General features: G+C 45.2%; 3 protein-coding genes across 6 annotated transcripts; 1 reads left to right on the forward strand and 2 right to left on the reverse strand.

Annotated features, from left to right (window-relative positions):
• Positions 1 to 1,024: 1,024 nt before the first annotated feature.
• Positions 1,025 to 9,126, reverse strand: LOC125719184 (2-iminobutanoate/2-iminopropanoate deaminase-like). Of its 2 annotated transcripts, XM_048993737.1 has the most exons (7): positions 7,610 to 9,124; positions 5,372 to 5,477; positions 5,120 to 5,174; positions 4,424 to 4,492; positions 3,159 to 3,214; positions 2,938 to 3,041; positions 1,025 to 2,817 (listed from the first exon to the last, which is right to left on the reverse strand). In XM_048993737.1, exons 1-6 carry the CDS (start codon positions 7,672 to 7,674, stop codon positions 2,982 to 2,984), a joined length of 411 nt encoding a protein of 136 aa, XP_048849694.1. In that variant the 5' UTR covers positions 7,675 to 9,124; the 3' UTR covers positions 1,025 to 2,817; positions 2,938 to 2,981. The 2 variants fall into 2 exon arrangements, with proteins under 2 accessions (XP_048849694.1, XP_048849695.1); XM_048993738.1 differs by lacking the exons at positions 1,025 to 2,817; positions 3,159 to 3,214 and having other exon boundaries at positions 2,894 to 3,041; positions 7,610 to 9,126.
• A 104-nt stretch (positions 9,127 to 9,230) lies between these two features.
• polr2k (RNA polymerase II, I and III subunit K) lies at positions 9,231 to 10,366 on the forward strand. Its single transcript, XM_048993621.1, has 4 exons — positions 9,231 to 9,313; positions 9,552 to 9,617; positions 9,783 to 9,875; positions 10,082 to 10,366. Exons 2-4 carry the CDS (start codon positions 9,557 to 9,559, stop codon positions 10,102 to 10,104), a joined length of 177 nt encoding a protein of 58 aa, XP_048849578.1. The 5' UTR covers positions 9,231 to 9,313; positions 9,552 to 9,556; the 3' UTR covers positions 10,105 to 10,366.
• A 1,278-nt stretch (positions 10,367 to 11,644) lies between these two features.
• On the reverse strand, positions 11,645 to 24,387 carry LOC125719115 (E3 ubiquitin-protein ligase RNF19A-like). 3 transcript variants are annotated; one of them, XM_048993620.1, is made up of 10 exons: positions 24,172 to 24,385; positions 16,579 to 17,309; positions 14,801 to 15,009; positions 14,544 to 14,688; positions 14,292 to 14,454; positions 13,754 to 13,868; positions 13,514 to 13,675; positions 13,223 to 13,424; positions 13,007 to 13,150; positions 11,645 to 12,917 (listed from the first exon to the last, which is right to left on the reverse strand). In XM_048993620.1, exons 2-10 carry the CDS (start codon positions 17,148 to 17,150, stop codon positions 12,500 to 12,502), a joined length of 2,130 nt encoding a protein of 709 aa, XP_048849577.1. In that variant the 5' UTR covers positions 17,151 to 17,309; positions 24,172 to 24,385; the 3' UTR covers positions 11,645 to 12,499. The 3 variants fall into 3 exon arrangements, with proteins under 3 accessions (XP_048849577.1, XP_048849575.1, XP_048849576.1); XM_048993618.1 differs by having other exon boundaries at positions 13,007 to 13,424; positions 24,172 to 24,387; XM_048993619.1 differs by lacking the exon at positions 24,172 to 24,385 and adding an exon at positions 23,808 to 24,140 and having other exon boundaries at positions 13,007 to 13,424.
• Between the last annotated feature and the right edge of the window lie 1,904 nt (positions 24,388 to 26,291).

Genomic DNA, 26,291 nt, shown 5'->3' on the forward strand with positions numbered 1-26,291 from the left:
ATAGGAGCATCGCTGAAGATGCTGAGACCATCCCCGACCCGGGCCATCTGCACGCTGACGAGACCCCCCCGCAGGACCGCGATCAAGCTGCCGGCGGAGAGAAGGAAGCGCTGGCTGTTAAAGATCCGAATCAACAGGGATGCAGTGAACCACATTCCCTGGAGGAAGAAGTCTCAGATGAGGCCCTAGATGGGGGTAGGGTGAGCTCAGCCTGCAGCGGTGCCCCAGCTGAGTCGCCAGAAGACCGGGGTGTACCCATCATGCCGGTCCCCTCTTCCTGTCCCATTCATTCTCTCATACACACATCCCACCATCCTGCTCGAAGCAAATCTCATTGGAGGGATAAGTAGAACCTAAAGCTGAAAATGAACAGCAATGACATAGAACTGCATAATGTCTGAGTCTGACACGATGCTCTTTCATTAATAAGATTTGAGGCAATAATAATCAAACTCTATTACCACATTGATGCTTAAAGTGATCTGAAAACATCTATATTGGATTTAGTATTAATTTAATACAACCCCTGCTATGACCCGTAAATGGGCCCAGTGATCCCCACTGTGTAGGGCATTGTACTGTATCTACCATGTAACCAGAAGCTGGGTGAGGTATCATTGGTGACTGATCCCTGCTTCATCTCTACACTCCCACTAGCTTGTTTTACCAAGAGGTATTCAGTGAGTAACATGCATCCAGGGGCTGAGGATGCGTGACTGTGGGCCGTAACTCAGTGCTGAGTGTAGCATAGCTAAGCATACGGCAGGAGTCATTAGCTGTGTCTGAGGTGGGAGATTTCTGGCAGACACTGAATGGCTCTTTTTGTCCATTATGAGGATGCTTCTCTGCAGCCTTTGTCTGTCTTTCTGTCCATCCCTGCATTTTATTCAAAATTCAACTGGCTGAGAGAACTGTGCTTGTATGGAAAGGGAGGTCAGAACATTTAATACATCCCAGGACTTGGATGTGTCCTAAATGGTGCTTTAACAGTCTGATTGGCATAAAATAACAACTTACAATGAAGCAGGTTCTATTGCATCAGTTTAATTTGCTCGAAGTACCACTTATCAAAACCACCTAATAGTAAAGTGATCTGCATGGCAGAGTTGACATTCTCCTGCTTATATGCATGCAACTGCTTCTGTCTGTACCGCATCTTTAGTATCTTCAGTGTCTGGGTGGCCAGATAATTCATGTCATTTGACATGGCTTTGACATTTTTGTTTCTATGTTTGAAAGACTCATCCAGCTGTTTCACATTAACATTAGTGACACATGCATGATTATAGGAGACTGACCAATCAGCACACAGCAAGAACTCAGTGCTTAAGTCAGAGGAGGTAATGGGCCGGTGTGTGTGTGTGTTTTCGCTGCAACTCCCTAATTTGATTTCTAATTAGAGGACTGACTGGCTGAAGAGTCCTCACACCTGGGTTTGACCAGCTGACCTACAGGTCATCCCAAAAACCCACATATACACCAACCCTTTGCGGATAAGATTGGCCGCTCCTGGCTTAAGTGAAATTCAGGTCGTTGTAATTGAAATGGTAGCCTACAAATCCCATTCCAGCTCAATGTGTCCCCCATGACACGGATTATCTTAAGTCTTAAACCTGTGTTGTTCTACTGAGCTGGAAATCCCAGTTCAATGAAAAAAACACCACTATATCAGGAGTTATGATTCAGGGGGGATGTTCCACAAAGCAGGATTCGTGCTTCCCCCAGGTACCAAAGTTTTAAGATGAAATGTAAGAACTGAAAGAGGTTGTTTAGGACTAATGCAGCCTCACCATAATCGAAAAACTAACTAAGCAGCACTTTCTGTTTCCATGTGGTCCCTTACTCCTTTCCGAATCAGAGGGGGCAGCCGAGTCAGTCCCGAATGAGCACAGCGACGCCACGGCCCCCAGCCACGAGGAAGCCCATGGTGAGCTGTGCCTAAGCTTTAAAAGCTGTGGGAGATTCCCCTACGGGGATCAAAAAAGTATCGATTATTATTATTATTATTATTATTATAAAACCCACTTACCCATTAATAGGTAAATATGGCTGCTAAAAACTGCTAACATAAATGCTACTTTCAGCTGGTTAGTTCTGCTTTTTACTTTTTCAGCTCCCAGTGAAAATGAGTGAATCCATCCATTCCCGTTCATGAAAATGGAGAAGTTTCCAAAAACCCAAGTGGGAGAACGCAAGGACAGATGCACGCTGTGGACTCATTTCCACTTTCCTGTTGCCAAGACTTAAGCAGCTGAGCGATGGGAGCTTGGGCTCTCGGACACGGCGACTTTTGTGTAAATACTCCCTTTGTACATAATGTAATAACACCGTAAAAACAGGTTACTTCGGAATGCTTTCAATGCTTAAGGCTGAGGCAGTAAATGGATGTGTGTGTTATTCTGCTGTGATCCAGCGAGGTTTCCATGAACAGAGATTTAACGAGAGCAGGTCTGCCATGTTAATGTTGCTGTACAAATAATCTATAACACTGTTTCCCAATCCAGTCCTCAGGGATTCACAGTCAGTCCGTGTTTTTGCTCCCTGCCAGACAGTCCACATTTTTGCTCCCTCCCAGCTCCTGCAGCAAAAACATGGACTGTCTGTGTGTCCCTAAGGACCAGATTGGGAAACATTGATCCATAACAGTCTGAAGATACTCTTAATTTGAGCCCATGTACAATATTATATACATAATGTTGATCGATGCAATAAACACATTTCAGTTGAGAAATGATGAGTCCATGTTGAGACGCTGGTAGCTGCTTCAGGTTTCTGAATGAAGTTCATGTCCATGGCTAGATACAAGTGGGCTGCTGCCTGAGAAGTTACATCACAATACTGCATTAAATCAGTGCAGTCATGAGCCTGAACACAAAGAATGCGCAGAAACAAGTTTGTGCGAAACAGTTTATCAGCTGGTCCACCGCAGATCCTTACATATCACTCAGAACGGGGTCCTTTGGCATTCAGAGACCAGTGTGTCATTGGACATCAGTGATGGGGCCCAAAACTGCAACAGCTTCTACCTCCACAAGTCCCCCCTTAGCAGAGAGAGAGAGAGAGAGAGAGAGAGAGAGAGAGAGAGAGATGTGATGTGATGTTGGAATGAATTCATAGCCCATCTCTGCAGCAAATGCGACCGTTTGAGAGGCCCTTACTCTGGGTAGGCCAGCGACCTGGAAGGCTGCTCTAGCCGGGAAGTTGCTGGTAAAAACTGGGGGGGGGGGGACACATGAATTTATTACTGGGTCCAGTTATGCAGATGCACAAAGTCTTATAATGCTAATTCATGTGTCAGACTGCTTGCATGCCGTGTGTGTGTGTGTGTGTGTGTGTGTGTGTGTGTGTAAGGCCATGGAAAGTTCCCTGTGAGGGGAGGTGGGGCCTGCAGACATTGTCTAGGGGAGCTCGAGTTGCACTGGGCTTCGCAGTGTCCTGTTTCCCCCGGCTACCAGGATACAGTTGCGTACTCAGTTATGTTTGGCAGGGGTCGGGGGGGGGGGGGGGCTGTGTGCCCATATTAGACCATATTAGACCAGTCATCTTATGAATCTCCATAAAAATAAAGCATATAAAGGATTATGTGTTTCTAGATAAACACCATTAACATGATTATTGCTAACTGATAAAATGAACATCCATTCATTCTACTCGTGCAGTGTATACTGGAAAGAAACCTTCACTATCATGCAACAGCACTGGATAATGGACTCAAGCCTCAAATCAAGATCAAAGATCAAAGATATGTCATTGTCAATTCACAGGTTATGTGCAAGACATACATGAGAACCGAAATGTCGTTTCTCGCTCACTGGTGTGCGTACCCTCCAGTTAGAACTGGAAAGTTTAATCTAGATTACAAAATTATAGGCATACTATACAGAAAGACAGATAACAAGACACAGGACAAACTGACAAGGCGTGAGACACATCAACAAAGTGCAAATGGCAACAATATGTAAGTCAGTTGTGCAAATGGTAACAATAGAAGAGGCGGTTGTGCAAATGGTAACAACAGTTAAGGTAGTGATGCAAATGGTAACAATCATACAAGTCAAATTCAAATTATCAACAGAAAGATATGAATGTAAACAGTTCTTGAGGTAGTCAGTGAATATGTTACTGTCCAGGGGCAGAGGGCAGAATGGGGAGGTAATGGACAGACTCTGTCATTTCTGAGTACTGTCACATTCAGACTGGTACAGTTGTTAGTAGATCAATTATTAGTAAGTTTTATGTCAGGTGATCATGAACTATTTAAGCTTTTACATTACTCTTTTTCTTCCTCTATATTTGTTCTTGTGGAAATGGTACCACCCTCTGGACACTTACGGAAGTACAGAATAATTGCATAAGAGTGGATTGTAAGTTGGACTGCAGTTGTTCATCAATCAAGAACTTCCCAAATAGGCACTTTACTTACATTGTTTATAAACGTCGTTCACAAGGTTGAAATCATTTATGTCTGCCAAGAGCACTGTGGCTTTGACAACTAGAAAAGGAAAACACTTTCGTAAGAAAGACATGCAAAATTGTTTGAGCATAATTACATATTATATGCACCATAATTCATCCATCTTCATAGCTGCTTATCCATTAGGGCCTGAAGCTTATCTTACAAAGCAGGTGACAACTTGTATGAGATGCCAGTCTATTGTAAGACATACAGTCACACTGCTGTTTAGGGTCACCAGTTCACCCAGTGCTCCATAAACATGCACACAGACAGGTGGGGGGGGGTCTACGGCTATACTGTTACCACTGAGCCAATACTCCACCCCTTGTTTTAAATATTAAATATATAGTTACACCACAGTAAAATCTTCTATAGCCTAATTCAGGGGTGGCCAATCTTATTCAGGAAAGACTTTTGTGTAAACAGGTTTCCACTGCAACTCCCTAACTAGATTACTAATTAGAGGACTGATTGGCTGAAGTGTTCTCACACCTGGGTTTATCCCAAAAATCTGCATACACACCAGCCCCTTGTGGATAAGACTGGCCACCTCTGAATTAGGCTATAGAAGATTTTACTGTGGTGTAACTATATAGCACGTATAGTGGGTGATTAATATACGGACATTTTGGCCATCTGCAGAATGTGAGTATAGCGTCTTACCATTGTTGTATTCGCAGCCCGCTGCTTTCAGAATCTCCCCCATGTTAGTCAGAGCCTGTGGGGAGAGAATGATGTCAGAGAAGGAGGGAGGGAGATCCCAGCATGGCTAAGAGTGGGCAAAGATGGGGGTGAAAGACAAACTAAAGTGTGTCATTTAAAGAGTCAAAAAACAGGAAGAGCAAAACAATATTGGTTCTGTTTATTTCTGCCTCTTTTTATGAGCTGCTCTGAAAGATAAAGCCAAACCCTCACCTGCTTAGCCTGGGCCTGCACCCCTCCAGTCACCAGCTGTCCCGACACGGGGTCCAATCCGAGCTGTCCTGAGACATATACGGTTTGGCCCACCACGACTGCCTGGCTGCACACAAGGCAAACACCCTGAGCAGGCAGGACCCATCGTCTAAGAGAATGATGGTCTTCACCCCGCCCAATTTTATAGATGCAGGGCCTCTGTAAAATTCTGCCCCCCCCCCCCTAAAATCTGCCAGGGTGTCCATGCCAATATTACACCCCTAAACCTAGGCCAAGTACCATGAGGCAGAACAGAACAGCCCATGGCTTAAACGTACCTTCACTGCTGCCACCTCTTGTTCTGAACTGGAAACTGCAGAATAATGGAATTTCTCAACGAGTTCTCCGCAACGGTTGCAATAGAATTAACTGCAAACACTTCGTATATTTTCCTCTTTCAGTGACCAGGTTGCGTTTCAGCCACCAGGTCCTTAAGCGAAATGGTCGCTAAGTGACATTGGCTGTTCTTCCGACTTTACTTCAGCATTCCATACTCAATTTCTGTTATACTTCATGAAGTTTACATTTTAATATTTTCCTTTAAAAAATTCTTTAATTCTAATATTTTTACCATAAAATGCACTGTAATGATTTATTACTTTATATGTCTTTGCATGTCATAATGACAGTTTAAAACGTAAGCTTTCAGCTTTGGTTTGCACAATATTTTTCCTTTTTCCTTCATAGATTGAACGGTAGCACTAAAACGCATTTCTCGAACTACCTTTCCAAAACGTTCCAGGCCTATATTTGGATCCATACCTTACAATTCTGATCAACTTCATTAATGACCGAGAAAACATAGAAGTCAGTCTTTTAACACTCAGATTTTTTTGAGCTCAACTTTTATATTTTCTTCTTCTTCTTTCTCCCACAACTTTTCGCACTTCTTCCAGTTTGATAAAAATCTTCGTTTGTAAGCTCTCCATCGGTGTAGGCGATGATTTTTTTTTACATCTTCGCCGCCAAAATCTAAATCAAGGGATTTTGTGAGAATCAATTTTATCTTATTTCATCCAACTGCTCGTTTTGGTGAACTCCTTCAAAGTTACTTACAAGAACAGCTGAACATTTTAAATTCCTTTCCCAAAATCTCTTGCATACATTTCACACTAGCATGAAGCCGTGCCGCTCCGATGGAGCTGCAGCCTTTCCAAAACTGGCGCAGTGTTACCGTATTATCCGCCTTTGCGGTAATAGCTTTGGCAAAGGTTGCATGTAAATAGTTCGCCTTGAATGGTGAGATAGCTCCCTGGTCCATAGACTGTAGGAAAGGGGTGGTGTTTCTGGTGGATTAACTACCTTTACATTTGGGTGGATACAGTCAAGATGCACAGGATGTTCAGGTGCATTGCCGAGGAGCAGCATAATTTCAAAACGAATTCCCCTTTGCAAACATTATTTCTTTACTTGGGGTATGAAACTATTCAAAACCAATCATCGAAGACACTTGCATCATCCAAGCCTTCCGACTGTATCGGTGATACACGGGCAGTGTGTGTTTGCTTATGATTTTCACGTACGGGGGTTGTACTGTAGATCAGAAATAGGTTCAGCTTGAATCCAGCGATATTTTCGCTCAATAGTAATGTCACTCTGTCCTTAAATACTTGAAGTCCAGACATTTATTATTCTTTTGGTTAGAATGATTGAAATTCCCTGAATTTGTACCTTAGCAGCATTCACGAACACACACACACACACACACACACACACACACACACACACACACACACACACACACACATATATATATCACTGTTATTGCACTGCATGTTGCACTGTAATAGTTCATGAAATAGTACTAATAATTGATCTACTAAATGCCCATTAAGTCTTGTTAATGATTAAATGTAGGCCTACTAGCGCTTCGCATTTCATCTGAACATTGATCAATATACCCCCCCCCCTTCTCTGAGAGCATGGCAGCGATCCCTCAGTTTAAAGTACAAGTCAAAACTCCGCAGACTAGTTTGTTTTCATAACAGTTCAAAACACCCATACCTACTGTAAAATGGAAAGGAAATACCTCAGGAAGTTAGAGTGAGATCTCTCTAAATAGCGGCAAGCAGAAAAGCAGTTTTATTTATCTATTTATTTGCTATCGCGACTTTTTGGGCAAACTTTTCGAAGCATTTACATTTTAAAGAAAAAAAACGAGTTATAACTGAAAGCATGCTTGATGATGCCCTTCCCTACCTGTAGATGCCCTGCCTCACCGGCGCTTTGTCAGTGTAGGGAATCGACCGCTTAATTGACGCCATCGTGTTCAAACCACACAGCTTCAAAACGGACAGATGAATGGGGTTAAACCCAGTTTAATTTTTTAAGATGTCATGTTAACGACGACACGCCTCTCGTCAAACGACCGTATATGGAAAGTAACCATAGCCTATTGCTTCACTATATACTGGCCAGTCTGCACGCTAACAAGGAATAACATACACAGATTATGGTTTAAAACCATTACCATTTCCTTCCATTTCTCTCGCTTATTGCTTAAATATAGTACCTTTCCAGCCAAATGGATCCCATACACTAGTGCTTTTAAATCGTTTCCAGATGTTTCCATCGTGCGTGGACGCCGTTTAAGAATTGGCCATGGATATAATCCTTATTTTGTACACAAAACTATAAAATCTATCAGCATTCAAAAACGGAACTGAGATCATAACCATAATAGCAGTCAAAATCCCTTATAAACTGAATTGCCTCCATTTTACTCTATAAAACGGCAAACGTCAGAAGTAACTGGTTAGGGGATAGACGACAGATAATGACCAATGTGGGATGCATGTGGTCACAGTGTGCAGTCCAAGTACAGGGTGTTTTCCATGACAGAAGAAAATGAAGGTTTTGAGGTTGTAGCAAGGTTGCATTTCCTGTTAAAGATCAAAATTAAAAACAGACCCACAACACAATATATAAGCACTGCTGTCTACAAACAATCCGTGTTTGCTGTCTTTCCTCATTTTATAGTGGTTTATCTTTTTCTTATAATTATTATGTCTTGTGCAATACTAATAATGCCCATAAAAATCATCAGTTATTACAGTTAATGCGGATAACCAGTCCATCACCAAAATGGCGACAAAACACAGACAGACAGACCAACACAGAGCGCAACACAGCCAGCACTTCCAAGTTCAAAGTACTTACAATTCCTGAGAAGAAAACGGGAGCTCTGAGAAAAGAGCAGAAATATAGTGTTTAATGATTAAACCAGACTCACAGCTGGCTGCTCATGAAAGCCCACCCTTCATGGTGCTGTCTTCCTCGTGGTTCCCTCTCTGCTCAATAGCACCATGCATACTGTGTGTTTGTGGCAAGTCGTTTACAGTCTCGGGATGGTACCTGTGTGACCCGAGGCTGTCGACACCATGGAGTCTGCCTTTAACTCATATGAGGTGCACGCAGAGTTTCACAAGTCCCCTTACATGTTTGCCTTTGGCTCCATTTACCTCCCCCAATAAAAAGATCTTTGTGTTTTAATTAATAAATTGTGTCCCCTTCACCCCACTATCAAACTCCCTCCCAAGGCATTGATTGTGTTGCTGAGTTTTCAAAAATTTCCATTTAAGTGTCTTTAAAATAAATATAAGCTATACCCTTGTATCACGTATTTAAATATGGACTGTACTCCTAAACCACGTCTTCAAATATGCCCTATACCCCTACAGTGCAGACAGTAACTACTAGTTATAGCAATAGTTTTCCGACGTCTATGTATTAAATACCCAAATCAACCACAAGTGTAACTGGAAAATACAGGAACTCTTCTGGCCAATGGCGATAGATCTTTAAAAACCAATCAAAAGACGTTTTATTTCGACGCGGACCGTGAAAACACGCATGCGCGGGGGCGTACAGAAAACGCATGAGAAAGTGTGATAGTTGGAAGTGGTAAGTTTGTTATTTTAGCGCGTATAAGCTTTTAGGTTAAATATGTATTTTAAGATAGTTAGCGGTAGATGAAAGCGGCGATTTTGGAAACGTAGAGGGAAGGATAATTTGCTGGCGCAGTGTATTTATCTCAAAGAACCATCGCAGCCTTTCTCTGTGTTACTGAGTTGTTAGGGAATTTAAGGCAGCAGACGTTTGAACCTCAGGTTCTAACGCTGATCTGATGCTCTTTTTACAGCACACATGGATTCTCAGAAAGATCTCCAGCCGCCCAAACAGCAGCCTATGATTTACATCTGTGGAGGTAATTTCACCGCGATGATCGGCTCCAGTTAACTGATTAATAATAACGCTGTCTGTGACTTTCATTGGCTTAAAGTACCATACTGCTTATGGGCCAGGCATTTCGCTATAAAAGTCCGTATGTGCCGAGCATCAGGCTTCCCTTAAATGAATGGCGCTTTTGCAGAGTGCCACACAGAAAATGAGATCAAGGCCCGGGATCCCATCAGGTGTAGAGAGTGCGGCTACAGGATCATGTACAAGAAGAGGACGAAGCGCCGTATCCTTTCATGCAGCAAGGGCCACGATTACAATGCAGAGATGTGCAGATGGTTTGGTGTAAATGTGACCCATTCGGCGTTTAAAATTGCCTAATGACTACATCTGTGCTGCTGCACTTAATCGGTTTAAATATGAAGATCTGTATGTTGTTTAACTGGAAATTTGTATGCAACTCTGTTTGTTTTCCTTAACTTCCTTTTCCAGTGGTTGTGTTTGATGCTCGATAAACTCACGTTCTTCTCTTCCTGGTTTCACATCAGTTGATTGTTGTGTCCTGTCATGTAAATAACTTGGAAAGTAAAGAGGGCGTTTTACACGCGATGCTGTACAGGTACAGGCTTAAAGACTGGACTCTGGCAGCCAGCGATGTTCTGCTCCTGACTGCGGCCTGACCCGACACGCCCGACCGCAGAACACACTGGGAGGGCAGGAAGCGGTTCTGCAGCAGTTTATTCAGAATGCTTGTTTGCAATAAATGTTTTGATTTCATACGTTGTGGTACTTACAACGGCTTTACCACTGTATTTATAACTGTGCTGAACTGCACTGCACTGCCAATTTATATGGGAAACATCTTAGTCAGTATAAGCAATTCAAATATGACAGGTTGTTGCGTTACCGGCATTTTTAATAACTGCCTTTACCTTGGACCTGAGGCCATGAGCAGATTATGTAAAACTCCATCTGACGCAATACGAATGAACGGGATATTTGACGGATCTAAACTGAACCGTATGATTTTTATTAGTACCCCGAAAAAATAAATATCCCGTCCTTAAAGGGACAGTTCACCCCAAAACGGAAAAAGATATGTTTTATAGGGGCTTTGGTGCTATCTATCCATGTAGGTTGTTCTGCTGGAAGTTGCCTAGTTTTGAAGATAGCGGCCGTAAAAATGTCGGGCTACTCGCGAATAAAATGGGACTGAATGGCATTCTTTGTGTGCTAATTACAGCGCCAGAAAAATACATTTGAGAAATTCAACAGTAATGTCTCTTACCAGAAACCATTACCTGGTTATTTAAGAGAATTCACAGACTTTGTACTGAGCTGTTTAATGTGCGAACTATTTGAAGTCCACACGCCAATTATACCGCTTAACATAAGATATCGCCGAGCTGTTCAGCCATCTAGTCACCACAGGATGAATGCCATTCAGTTCCATTATATCCGTGAGAATCCCAAGCAGAACAACCTAGATGGATGGATGGCAGCAAAGCCCCTCAAAGTTTTTTTTTTTTTTTTAAAGCTTTGGGTGAATTGTCCCCTTTAACTGCTTGGTCGGATGAGGTTTATCGGCGTATTTCTCATTCAAACGTGATGTATGCTTAGTCCTATGGGGCGCATGAGGGGGGGTAGGTTGCTGTGCTTATGGTGTTTCCGCACCGCTGGAACCTTTTTGGGATCATAACCTTTTTGTGGAACCGGGGACTTCTGTAGTGTTCACATCGCAGAGAGTCTGCCCGGTTGTAGTTCCTCGGAGGCAGTTCCCGAACCCTTTTTAGCACTTAATCGAGACTAGGTACTTTTCGGTGGAACATCAGCAGATGGAATTATTCTTGTACTCCAAGTACATTTGGTCCATCAATTGATACGTTTTTGCTTGCGTCTCCATATTTCTGCATCGACAAATTTGATCAATAGCCAAGATGCTTTTGCTTAATATTCTGCTGGGGCAGAAGACTGCAGATGCTGAAAACAGGTGTTAAACCAGTTCCAAACGTCATACCAGTAATCTTCTGCAGCTATAAATGGAAACGATGCACAAAATTTCAATTCATTTATTTTTTTTCAATAAGCATTTACACGCTTTTAAAGCAAAGTAGCAAACAAATATACAAATACATTAAGGTGTCGCGCGGAGGTGAGCAGCGATGCTGGCACTAGTGTTGAGTGAGTGTCACAGGCCAAACGCAGTTTGCTCCGCCCCCCCCCCCCGAAGGAGGATGCGTGTGTGTCGGCCGTCTCCAGAGCAGATGCTGAAACGCATTTAAAAGCTGGTCCTGGGAGACCACAATCTTTGGTAGGAAGAATGAGTAAGTGAAGGAGAAGCTGATGTGAGCTGCGTGAAAAGCGCGTAGCTTAGTTGTTTGTGGAAAGGCACCGTGAGTCACAGGAATCACGCAAGGGCACCGGACTGGCCCGAGACCCCCCACCCTGCTCCCTCACTTCCTCCATTTGGCTGGTGGCAATCCGATCCTCAGGTCTGCATTGCTACTTCCCGGATGAGAGTGCCTGGACCTGGCACCCATGACCCCTTCGGAGGGTTACAACAGCTATCCTTCAACCATCGCCAGTTCGTGGGACGTCTGGCAGGAATCTGAGAGCCCTTACTCTGTGCTGAGGTGCGCGTGGGCATGGCCCAACATCACACAGCGGCACAGGCCGATGCACTCACAACCTAGTCTACAACTCTCAGACCTGAAAAGGTGTCCACATCCCCTCACAGAACCAGCAGGGGGCACCTTAAGATAGCGCCTCCCCTGTTCTAACCCTAACCACATCACCCGTACACATCCAGCATTTCCTCTGTAGCGACTTTACTTGACGATCTTGACTGGAAAAAAATAATAAAACAGCCAAAGAGTCCGAAAGCTGCACTATGGGCCGGTGCCACAGCACTTAAGGCGTCTCATTTTGCTCTGAATGCGCTTCATCGGGGGGCTCGCGGGAGCCCTCGGGGGATGGGGGAGCCCGTGGGGGTTCGAGCTCCACCTCGGGCGGCTCGGAGCAGCGGCTGCAGTGTGACTCGGCCACAGAGGGCAGGCTGCCACTCAGGGAGGGTGAGTCACACTCACTGGAGGTGCCACTGCGTTGGCTTAGCAACTGGGCCTCCATGTCCTCGCTCATCTCCCCAGCTTTCCTGCGCAGCCTGGCCTTGCTCTTCCTTCCAGAGGAGGACGAGTCCCTGGCCCACCTAGACACCCCTGGGCCACGCCAACCGCTGCCAGCCTCGTCCACGCCACTCCCACCGCTGTGGTGACGCAGTTTGCCGCTTCTGCACTCGACATCCACCTGCACCTCCATGCCGTTACTATCCCTGTGGACAGACGAGAGGGGCACCAGTGAGCTGACCGGGTGGGACAGAGGGCCCTATGCGAGAGAGGGGAGGGAGGGAAGCGAGCTGACCTATCAAGGGGCGCATAGGTGCTAAGGACAGAGCCTGCCATGGCCCTGGTACTGGCGCAGTCGCTGGGCGTCCCCAGGCTGACGGTGCCGGACTCCCCACTCAGGCTGTGTCTCTCCTTCTGAACATCCGCTTGTACCTCCAGCCTGAAACAGACGCACATCATCATACTGCCCTTCTTGCTGGATGCCCCAGAACCTCCACGTAACCCAGCCCACCTGACCATGGCGCTTCCCGATAGGCTGCCGGTGATGCTACCCCCTGCCAGGGCCGTGGTGCTGGCCGTCTCACTCAGGTTATCCCGTGTGGCCCCCACACGGTCCATGTGGCTCCCGCTGGCGCTCAGGCTGCCCGTCAGGCCGCCCACACTGCCCTCGCCAATGCTGGGGTTGTTCTGTGCCTCCGCTGCCGAGGTGGAGTCTGTGGGACGGAGCAGGACCATCTCAAAAGGGGGGGGGGGGGGGGCAGGCTGGCCAGCTGATTGGTGGCACCCGTAAAGACAAGAGTACCTGCGGCCGCCGTTCCATTTGCTGCATTCATATCGTTCTCGTCGTCGAACTCGATGCGCACGCCCCTGCCACTACGGGCAGACACACCGCAGCCACCGCTGCGGCACAGCGAGATGGGCACCACCCCATAGACGTAGGCCAGCATTATGGGCACCCCGATGCCTGCGGGGAAACAGCGGGCACTCAGTGCTGGCCAGACGCAGCATGCGCCAATCCCACAGAGGCAAGGCGGGGACCTACCGACCGTGACTGCAGCCACCACGGGGGAGACTATGACAGACAATGTGACACCGCCTGCGATCACCAGGTTTCTCTTGTGCTGTGAGACGTCCTTCCCTTCGTAGCGACTGTGAATCTGGGGGTGGGGGGGAGCAGTCATTCACACCCATAGCACTCAGTGGGAAGTCTGCACCCTGGTGTTACCCAGCATCCAGAACAGAGGATCACCAGGGAAGGGGAGCAATAAGCCATACAAGACTCAGATCTGAACTGGCGAGTTTAACCAGTTTCCAACACCCTGATGTTAATCATGTTGGGATTTGAACCCACAACCATCATATTGTCAGGGCAATGCCCTACACGTTGAGCCAAAGGAGTTTAGTTCTGCTTGAACTAGCCTCACTCCCACATATACAGGTAGGGTACTGAGCATGGACCCAACTTCCTCTTGATGTTCTCTACCCATATTACCATTTCACCCTTAAGACTCCCTAGCAGTGCATGTTTGGCTCTGCTACTCCCCACCCCCTGCCTGCACATGTACAAGCATGTGGCCCACCTTCCTCCCCACGTATACGGGGATGCCGATGATCATGGCAGGGACAGCGATGCCTGCGATGAGTGCGATGCCCACTGGGGCACCCACCAGCGTGCCCAGCTGCCACAGGATCTTCTTCTTGCGGCTCCAGGGCTTCTTGCCCCAGAAGGTGCATCCAGATGGGCTGCAGGCAAGAGAGACAACGCTGGTCTTACTACCTGATCGGTCTCTCCCTCCACAGCCATCTGAGTGAGCTCTCCCCTCCTCCCCCACCTGAGATAGTGCAGGTCGGAGATCTCCTTCATGCACAGCCAGCAGAACTCACACCCACACACGGCGCACGTCATGTGGTTGCAGCTGCCATCATTCATCTTGATGATGTAGGCGGCACAACGAGGACAGGGCTTGATGTCATCCGCTGTGGAGAGTTGTGTTCACTGACCTCCTGAATACATATGCAAGTCCCGCCCCCAGTCACAGTCCCCCCCTGATATACCGCTGGCCCTCTCCCATCCCCAACGCTGACGTACCAGCAGCCCCACTCTCCTGACTGTAGCTGAGGGAGGAGGAGCGCAGGTTCCGCAGTTGCAGGCTCTGCGCCCTCTGCTGGCGTGCTGCGTCGCACGTCTGGTTCGGATGCCACAGCTGCTTGCAGTGGTAGCAGAACTCCGTCCCACAGCCCTCCCTGCCGCATGTGATTTTGGGGCAGCTGGCGCAGCCGAAGGCTATGACTGCATACCTGCACCGTGTGAAGAAATGGGCTGCGTCAGCGAGCGAGTACAGCAAGAGCCAACCCTAGAAGCCAGGTTCTATCAACTTCAAGTAGAACATGAAATGGAAGCAGAGATTTCACCAGAGTAACACGGGTAAGAAGCTGAACCCTGGCTACTTCCCAGTGAAGAGGGTGTACAACTCTCGTTTCAGTAGTTTGAGAATAAACACGAAATATCTATATACAATATGATAGATACGTGGTTTTACTGTTGTACAAACTATCAATTCCTGTAAACATACAGATGTATACAATGGGGGGGGGGAAGGCTGCCACTTATTTTGAAGCAGCCTCTGAGCTACTTTAATGTCCATTTGCCCAATGAATTCTGTGTACATTTGTATTTAAATATTTCTGAAACAGAACAGTTTAGACCAGTTTCCTTCCTTCCTTCTCTGTGGATTTTCCACCATAACTATGATCTGACAGCATTATTTGTATTTGTCCGAAGTTCAGGAAAAAGTCTTAGGAGATTATATGGTTGTCATGTGTTTATTATTTATTGTTTCTGCAAACAAAACATACATAGTGCTGCTAATTGTATTCATGGGTTTCAGTATAGAACTTGTTGAGATGACTGCAGTTTATGTATCACTACTCTCTGAACATTTTCAGCACATTTTAATACTTTACTGCGATACTGATAAGTGTGAATTTTGCTCACTATAATCATGATATTACATTTTCATAACATTTCATCTCCACATTGTACTATTGTATTTTTCCCTTAATTGATCAGAGGCCCATGTTTTTAACGGAAAAAATTTAAAATTTCAAGCTGAAAACGATGGGACTTTTTTGTTCAGCTATTTCTCATGTAGCCCCCTTGGGGGGAGCACCACATAGCAAGTGGCCCCCAGGTAATTTGAGTTTGAGGCTCCTGCTGTACAGGGCTATGGTGAGCTTGAAGCCTATCCCAGGAGAGGCAGAGGGCATAAGGTAGGGGACATCCTGAATGGGATGCCAATTTATCATACGACACTTGCATGCACACAGAGACAATAGGTGTTTTTACTGTGAAAGGACACAAACACCTGGAGAAAACCTATCCGATGCAGGAAGAACATCACACACAACCCTGGTGGTGTAAGGCTATAGCAGTACCCACTGAACTACTGCACCAGCTGCTAACAAATAGCATTGTTATTAAATTCAACATTAACCAGACACAAAGCTTGAGAAGAGAGCTGGAATCACAACAAAGACTTCTGGGGATTATGGCGTTTCTGAGACTAGGGATGTTTCTCAATACCAAGAATGTAAAGATTGTATTTGTGGTCTTGGCAAGAGTGGTCTTGCAAACTTGGGGCACAATGAATCATGGAACTGGTCTTGTTTGGCAAGGATGCACCCAGGGTATCCTTGGTATTTGGGCGGGGTAAGAATAACATCCAGGGATTTTTACTGTCCTCTGTAATTCTGTTCTTAGTATTGGAACTGGTCAGGAGAGACCACCAAACAGCATGCCAGATAGGGGCAGGATGGTTAATTGCCTCTTTCTCGCAGACTGGCTAAGGCAGGGGAGTTCAGACTTACCCACAGTCTGGCGCAGGGCACCAGCGGCAGTCAGGGTCAGCCACCAGCCAGCGCCGCAGCATGAACTCCTCGTACTTCTCCATAAGGGCGCGGTCCGCCAAGATGGTGCGGATGTCGTGTGGGTTGAGGCGCTCGGCACACTCGGGGCAGCTGATGTTGACGCGGCTCTCTGAGATCTCGATGCGCAGATACTGGCGCAGGCAGTCGGCACAGGAGCGGTGGGGGCAGGTCATGATGTCGGGGAAGCAGTCCCGCGCATGTCGCAGCAGGCACAGCGGGCACTCCAGGAGCTCTGTGGAGGGAGGCTGCGGAGAGGAGCGCGACGAGCACGATGACGAGGAGCCAGAGTTCCCCCTCGCCCTATCCATGCACATCTCAGAGCGGATGCTCTCCACGCTGGCGATGCCATCTACGCCAAGGTCGCGGGAGCGGCGCTTGGGCTCACGGCGGAAGAAGGAGCGCAGTGAGAGCCGGCGCTTCCGTGGGGCCTTCCTGACGGAGGCCAGGCTGACCGAGGAGGTCGCAGAGTGCAGGTCGCGATCGGATCCCATTGACCGCTGCTGCAGGTTCATATCTCCTTGAGAGGGTGGGGTAAAGGGGGCAGGACTCCCACAGGAGATGGCGGCTGTTAAGACATTGTGTCTTCCTACTGCCAGACCACGTCCTCATGCAGTCCAGTCAGGCATCGGCAGCAAACTCTGGATCCAGGAAGCTGAAGGAACCTCTGGAATCTGGGCGAGTGAGAAGAGGAAGAGAGAGAACAGCTTGTTAACAAAGGGCCATTGTGACAGCTCTATGGGTGCCTTGGCTTCCAACTCACACAGTCTGAGAACATAGTAAAATGTGGGAGAGGAGCAGGACTGTTATTTTACTGTAGAACAGTGAGCAGAGGCATTGCTTGGGTACTTTCCCCACATGCTACTTCTTGATATAAGGAGGTGGAATTTGACAGAATGTACTCCTTTATTAAGCTGTAAATGAACCGATCAGCCAAGTAGACTTGCATACCATTTGCACAAAGACCCTGTTCATTAATAAGCACAACTACACTGACATTTTATGCAGCTCTCAGAACACTATTGACAAATATTTTAGCAAGGGAACCTCAACAACCTGCTCACAAGCTCCCACAATTACAAAATTGTGGGCAGCGGTGGCCTAATGGTTAGGGAAGCGCATTTGTGATTGAAAGATTGCAGGCTTAAATCCCCGACCAGCAAGGTACCACTCCCTGGGCGCTGAATTAGGCGCCCCCTGCTAGGTCATGTATGGGTTAAATGCAGAGGACACATTCGTGTATCAGGACTATGCTAATACTTAGTGGTTGTGGCATGTGCATGTCCATAAAAACCAGCCAATGTGTAACCTGTGCAGTAGTAGTTCTTCTGTGAAGATACAGATGTCAAAGAGAGAATAACAGGACACAGAGGGCAGCTGAAATGCAAACAAGCTGTCAAAACGTTGTCTGTGAAGACTAAGACATCATTAAGATCAGGGTAACCTTAACCCCGTCAAAGCTATTAAGGACACCATAAATGGATATGTTCAGAAAAGAAAAATGTTTGCATTTAATCACAATATGACAAACTGTCTATGTAGGAGGCCCTGGACTGGCCATTTGCTAAACGCTAAGCTTAGCAAAAGCTGACCCCAAGACACCTGCGGTAATTACAGAGAGTATGTGCGAATCTCTCACCATAGTGGGAGTTTCTGAGAATGTCTGTGACCTCCCTGTACAAATGCCATCTCCCCGACTACACTGGAAAGGCCAATGAAGCTCACAAATGGAGGAAGATGAAAACATGACCACTTTATCCTACTATAAAGTGATTCAAGCCCAAGAAATTTAAGCTTTGCACTACACCCAGAAACAAAAGCAACTATGACAAGCAACAGGGCAGTAATGATTTACCAGGAAAATCTCACCACACACACACACACACGTTTTTATTAATATCTGTGTGGGGAGCGTCCATTCATTTCTATGTAAAAAAACCCTAACCCTAACAATGGCAACCTTACTCCTACCAAGCCCTAACCTTAAGTAACCAAAGAAACTTTTTACATTTTTAGTTTTTGATTGCAGTCACAGATTTTTTTCTATGAAATTGAGTTTCCCCTTGTGGGGACTGAAGAAATGGTCCCCACAACGTCAAAACAACAGGTTTGTATCACATCGTGGGTAAATTTGGTCCCCACAATGTAATATATACATAACCACCACCCCCCCCCCCACACACACACAAAGTACCAGCCAAAGTCCCTCAACACAGGAGAAAGAGCCACCCCACTATAGGACCATTACACAGGCTTTCCAGTGAGAGTGACATTCCACAATTGTACTAATGGCATGCAGCCAGCATGACATTGTGCTGCTGTTGCAACCAATGCTTAGCATCCGTAGCAACAGCATCATTTGTATAAGTATGTGAGTAATGTACAGAAACGCAGCGTGTATATTGATATGAACATATCAACATCAGTCCCTTCTTATTATTACTGAAATAAGACACTATACCAGAAATTAGAGTCCTTAGTTACCAAATTACCATTGCAGAATGTGCAAAACTTGCCTACAGACTAATTTAGAGAATGAATATTCACTATCAATATTACTGGTTTCCAAGGAGACTGACAGCTGCCCAGCGCCAGGATGAAACCTGACACAGTTTACTGGTAAATTAATGATTTCCATCACTGAGCTGCAAAATGACCATGAGAAACTATCCCTGCCCATTTCTGCTAGGATACTGTATGGTGACAATCAGCACGGATTCAAACGCTGTTCAGCAGAATTCAATGAACATCGCTCTCTCAACCACCTCTGCCCTGAAACACAAAACCATGTTTCCATCACAAATCTTAAACACTGGCAGTTCATCATACATTACTTCCACTGATTATTGATTCAGACGTTAGAGTCTCCGTCTGAACACATTACAGCTCCGAACACAAAGAACGCAAATATGAAAACCACAGCATCAATTGTATCATGAGACTACAAAGAGGCAGAAGCAAAAAGTCCATTCAGCAAACCTTAAGCTGGAGGACATAATAGACAAAAATCAGTCAACAATACAGCAAGCAGCTCCCTCCTTCCTCAAGTGCACAGATGAGGAAATTATGTCAGCAGACAGGCATTCCACAGCCTCCACTGTGCATGTGTGTGTGCTGTGTGTGTGCGTGAGAGAAAGAGAGAGAGAGAGAGAATGAGAGCAGCTGTGTGCTGTCCACAAACAGCGCCAATCCCATGGGAAGTTCACTCATCAACCACAGGAGCACGTGCTCCACTCCGGCTCCCAAGAGCTCCAGTGCCAGGCAAAGCCACAGCAGAGTCGGCTCCAGGGACGGGGACACACTGTCCTCACACCAGGTCCCATTCAGGCCCCTTAACCACAGCAGCACGTCCTTGGCCTCGACCCTGCATGACACACAGCTGTACTCTGCACATTCTCCTCCAATACCATGAAAATATTACACAAGCTAAAAGAAAGCTAGTGGAAGGAGAAAAATGGTTACAAAGAAAAGCAATAAGAGTAGTAATGGCTGAATGTTGCACTGCTCTTTCCTGCTTCACTTCATGTTTCAAGTACCAAGCACCAAGCAGAGCTTTAAAGATCAACAGGGAGGACACACACGGGCACGGCACCATCTGGCTGCCAATCAAACATCTTATGACGGTGTTGCCAAATGGGCCATCTGAGCTGCTGTGAGGTCCCCAACATGCGAGACACCCAATCAAACACACTTCTGTGTACATGTCCAAGGAAAGAAAACATGAAATAGAAGTCGGGAAAAGAAACAGGACAGTCTCACAAAACCTTTGTCTCTGGGTCTCACGCAGCAGCATAAAAAAAATTGCCCAGCCACCAACTTTCAGTATAAAAAGAATTACAGGATTAACTAACAGAATATTGCAAGTGAAAAGCTTAATACCTCAACATATAGAAGCAATACATAAATATAGCTACCATAAAAAAATATATTTTCAGATGAAGACTAATTATTCCTTCTGCTTTACACAAGACAAAAGCATCCCCAAGCTGATTGACATTCACTTTTTCCACTACAGGGAGTTCTGAGTTTAATTTAATGAATATTTTATAGAAATGGTTAACTCCACATATGTTGTATTAAGGTCCAAGCTCCAAGTTCTGACACATTCTAATAAGTAAATCCAGGCTTCCTTTCACACAAACACTGAGCCTGCCTTTCAGCTGCTGTCGTCATGCAGACACTCACACCTACTCCTATCCTATGCAGCTGCATCGTTAAGCCCAAACACCATGCAAGGTCACATCCTCCAGCACTGGGTTGATAACCATTTGCCTCTGGTCATTACCTTCCAAAAACAGCAAGGTTTCAAAGACTTTGTGTAGCTAGTGTATGGGGAGAGGTGCCTGTGCTGTGTAACCCAGGTTAGCAGCAGCCATCTGCTAAACTTGCATAGCCAAGGTGATTCACATAACTGGCAGATTTTCCCCCAGCTCCAAAGTTGAATATTTTTTACTGAGGCTGTTTGGGTCGAAGAAGCCACAAGCAACAGTACAACGGAATTGTTGGTGTGCTGTGACAAGCATGACCAGAGAAGACATGCCAGTGGCCAATTATAACTAAACCAACAGCAGGCTATCAGATTCAGCTTTAAGTCTCTGCAAACATCACAAACACGGTGAGAAAATGATCTCAGATCTCTTGAAACAGCCATCGTGTCCCTTTCCACATTCACACGGGCCTGATTGCTAAGTCAGATGTGGCAGTGATACCTTTATTTTCCATTTAAAAATAGCCCTAAATCTGTGGTTATTTAATCAACCACCAGTCTTTCCATGGAAGCATAAATGGAAACAGAACTGAGCTTAATTCTGCAGAATCATCCCCAGCTAAAAAAAAAAACTAATTCAGCAACCAGAGCTTTGTAGAACTTTACAGAGAATCAAATTTTTCCATTTATGCAAAACTCCAAACAGTACATTTACAGGAAATGGGATGGCAGTGCTGGCAAATGACGATAACACAGAAAAAAATATCCTAGCCATGTCAAACACTTTTGTATTGGAAGACTTCCATTAGTAATATGCAAACTAAAACTCCTCCTGAGGAAAGCACTAAACAGGATGAGTTTTACATACAATAAAAGCTAAATTATAGGTCAGTCAGCTCACAGTGTGCCATAAACCTAAATACAAGAAGTGTTACAAATACTGCTGATGAATCCCAAGGCGATCAATAGGAATTGCTGTCACTCGATGCTGTTTACTGAAAAGGCATGATAACTTTGAAAAATGAAGAGTTTACATTTAATTTCAGTGGGGCTGATTTTAAAATTAAAACTGAACTACTCACTGACAAGTCTGAATATATATGACTGAAGCCCTTAGCACTTATGTAAGTCGCTCTGGCTAAGGGCGTCTGCCAAATCCTGTAAATGTAAATGTAAGCCGTGGCTTTACCATGACAAGTATATGCAGTGTCCAAGTTAAAGTGAAATTCCCTCATGAAATAAAATTGCCAAGGTAAGGCTGGAATCCAGTAACGACTGAAAGTTCCCCAGGTAAAAACAACCAACCTATTATACACACAACACATAGATCACTGCTATTAAGGACTGCATTTCTACTGTAACATTAATGCAACCTTAGGGCATCTACTCGTAAAAGCACCAAGCAAAACTGCAAATTCTCAACCTTTTGTTGATCAGAAAGAATGAGTTCAGCTCTGATTTTAAGTGCAGGAGTGTCCTGCTGGCTCAAAGACCAGTGAATCAGCTGGAGATTAAGACCTGGATAAACAAACCCTGCAGGGAATTACGATTACAAGTAAGTACAGGCACCAGTATATTTCTGTTAAGCAGTTTACAGGCTAACAGCCTGGATCTCCAGAAGGAATAACCACCAAGTGAGTCAGGTTCAACCACCTTTATTCACTCATGCTGTTTGGCGCCACAGCCCTTTCAACACAAAGGCAAATAAAGTTAAACTGGAATGTTGTGTTCTGATGTTTGTGCACTTCTTAATTGCCTGAGTCAGAACTATAATACTGACTTGTGTACAACATTCAAACGGCAAATGCTAAATGAAAATGTCACAAGCTGACGATGAATATCATTACTAAATGCTCAAACATTTTTTTTGTTCACCGACCTCTGTGACCAATGCTATGAACTGTTCAGGAACGTGCCACCTTCAGAACAAATGAGCAGATTCATATTCATTCAATGCTATTTTCTCAAATAAAGATACAAAGTTTAACTGGATAGAAAATAGTTCTTGATGACCACTAAAACAGAGAGAATGTAGAATCTAGAAATGTCATCCTGTGACTGCATCCAGCAAACCACTGAGCTCTGGGCAGAGAAACATGGAGAGGTAGCACTAGCTATAGGACACCATCACATGTACACCATCACTGTTCTCAGGAGTGTAATGCAGAGCGACACTGCAGCCAAATTTAAGGTCACACTGAAGAACAGCATAACACACTTTTCCTGAAGCAGGGCACACTAATGTCCCACTAAAGCACCAAGGCAACTTCTGGGGCTTGCGAGAACTTAAAAGTAATTTAAATTAACCGTGTCCTATATTTTCTACTTGATCATTTCAAATATGAACAAGCTTAATAAGGAACTATGCAGAGTCACTGGTGTTTCTGAGATCTTGCATCATTCAGCCTGAAGAGCTTAACAGCCTTGGGCCAGCAGGTACATGGTGCGTACAGAACTTTAACCATACTGCCAGGTCATTGGCAGGACTGAGGGCCAACGACAGCTCTATCAAGCCCAGCAGGGCCATATTAGTGGACAGACGGCACTTACAGACATGGGGTGACTGCACCCCATGACCAAATTAAAAAAGCTAAAGACCGAAGCCGGAACCCTCCCACGGACCAAGCCGGCCTATACTCCGAGAGAGCGAGACGGCTTCCTCTGGGACTTCCTAGGCTGGGCTGGGCTCAGTTCTACGTGACTATTTTCCATAAGGGCCAGTTAAAAGCACAACTGTATTTTTACTAAAGTGTATTTTTCAGTCTGTGTCTTAATGCCGTGTCTTATACATGAATATTTCGTGCACTACGATCAACGAGATGGAAATATCATCTGTGTATGACCCATGGATCATACAGCTGAAGATGACAAAGATACTTCGACCTAACGGCAACTTAACCGCTGTCCAAACCAGACAACACCAACCCGAGACATTATCATCATCATCATTATCATCAATATTTACCGGAATTCCGACCCAGACCAGTCCCTCCGAGTTACCGCCACCAGCAGCACACGAAACTCTACGAACCGGCAGGGGTTTTAGCAGCCCGCCGGTGGGTGGCTTGGCACACACATGTCATCGGGACAGCCGGTCCCTCCGGGTTTGTGTTACGGAGAAGAGCTCGGTCTGAAACACCAGCCCCGCAGCCGCTCACATAGCACAACCAGAAGCGCAACTAGTGACACGCTTAACCAGCTAGTTAACTATGCACACAAACGTCAAGGCGGGCTGTACTCGCAAACTTGGACAGGGACCACACCGTTACCGGACCGGGACTCAACCGCCAAACGAAAGGAAAGGAACGGGAAGCTCGCGAGCGACCCACCGTTAGGGGACAGAGGGACACGAAGCCCCGCCGACGAGCGCCGTCCGGTGAAATACGTGACGGAAAAGTCCTCACGTACAGCTAGTTTCTCTACAGTTTCACTTCGGGCTGCCGGAATCCCACCGCGGTTCGTAACCGCTCCCTCTGACCAAGACTTGCTAACGTCCGACTCTCCTCCTCCTCCTCCACCACCCGCCCCTTCTGCTCTCTCGTCCACAGTGCCACTCCCGATATTCTCGCGAGAAGACAAACACCAGCGATGAAAGAATCAGCTTCTTCTCGCGAGATCGGGACAGCCGGGGAGGAGGGGGGATTTAAATGTCATGTGTGAGAAAAACGTCGGCTGCTTTTCATGTTCGGTGGCCGGCTGGTGGTGCTGTATTCGCTGCCGTTTCATCTACGCAATACACGCTCTTTTGACGTAAATGTTGCAGTTTCTGCCTCAACGCCAAATTAATGTTAGTGAGATTACAGTACAAATGTATCCTGAGAAAATACCGTCCCGACTATGACCTTTGCTTTCAGTGCATCAAAAATAAATAATGCAGTCCATTTTTTGCTTTACTGAGGGATTTTGATACTATGAGTCCGTTCACCAGATGTGCTTAGCCTTCACAATACCTTCCCAAACGGCTCTTATTTTGCTTTCAAGTTAGAAATTTATTTTCTCCGTATTATAGTGTGTGGTTAAGAGAAATTCAAACAAATAAAATTGATGACCAATTTAACAAAACACATTTTTCATCTGCCAGTTGTAGGAAGATAACCACATATATGCAGTACATGCACATGAGCGTAAAGTAAACAAATACAACAGAGATAAGAAACCAAACTTGTGCACAGTGACAACAAAACAGAGTTTGATGCAGGGTGTTCCCTTGCCTTGTGCTGTCTGCTTCCTGTGTACATAGAGTAAACAGATATGGGAAATAAATAAATGTTATTTTGGTTTGTGGTTCGAATGATTTGTAAATATTTGCTCTTCAAATATCCTACTATATCCAGGAAAGGCCTTCAATAAATCAAAAGTCATTACATCCATGTGCCAAACCTCTATATATATATATATAGTTCATATAGACATGTAAGAAATGTAGGTTACCATGAGAGAAGTTTGGCTTTGCATATTATCAGTGTAAAATGTATCTGTGGCCAGCTTTATGCTAAGGGTGACATTGCGTTTTAAAGATCTTCATTAATCTGGCGTAAGTTCTGTCTCGACATCTTCTTAGATGGGAAGAGTCAGCCAAGACTGGCAAGTTGCTGTAATACAAAGCATTGCATTTAACAACAGTGCTTCTGGAAATATGTTTGGCGACATTTTTCGAAAAAGTATATGAAAATAGTGGAGAATCTTCCCCTGTTTGAGGAAAGCAAGGATGTCTAAGTTTCTTCTTGTCAAAACACTACAACTCGCGACATAAGTGTAACCTTGTAAGTGACTGGAGCAGCTGAATAATTGAAGGATTACCAGGCTGTCCTAGTGCATATTAGCAGGACCAGCTGGAGAAAAGTTTTTTTTTAGAAAAGCACTGACTGATGCATGACTTTGTGCCAGTCACTCCAATCTGTGCTCTGTCGTCCATCTGGGCTGAACATTCTACTTGTGACACATGAGTAATATCTGCAAATATCGTCAGTTTTGTCTCAGTAGAAGAAAATGTAATTTCGTCAATAACTCTATAATAAACCCTTGTAATAATGAATCTGGTACCTCCGAGGAAAATGTTGGTGTGGTGGTTCTTTTCTGACTGAGCCTGACCCAAAAACACAGCAGGGTTGCTCTCCGTCTCTGCAGTGGTTTGGCTTCTGAGACCACAGAATAATAATTATTCCCATTCACATGTATGACTGCTGCCTCCCAGCACAGCATCTGAGTGGCAACGCAGCTGAAATCTGGCACAGAACTGATTTTAAACAATTCATAGCTACATTTCCTCATTGTTTCATTGCTATTCGAAGTTTCCGTCTAACAGTTAAATGATCTTATTTTTCATGCATTCCATGTAAACAAGGAGCAAATATTAGTCATAAACATAAATAAAGCAATGGAAAAACTCCTACAGTGTAATTTACATTTGTCTGGGATTATTCTACAGCTTTGTTATTACAGTTAGGAT

The sequence above is a fragment of the Brienomyrus brachyistius genome, chromosome 23 (assembly GCF_023856365.1).
Source record: "Brienomyrus brachyistius isolate T26 chromosome 23, BBRACH_0.4, whole genome shotgun sequence".
NCBI classification, from domain to species: Eukaryota; Metazoa; Chordata; class Actinopteri; order Osteoglossiformes; family Mormyridae; genus Brienomyrus; species Brienomyrus brachyistius.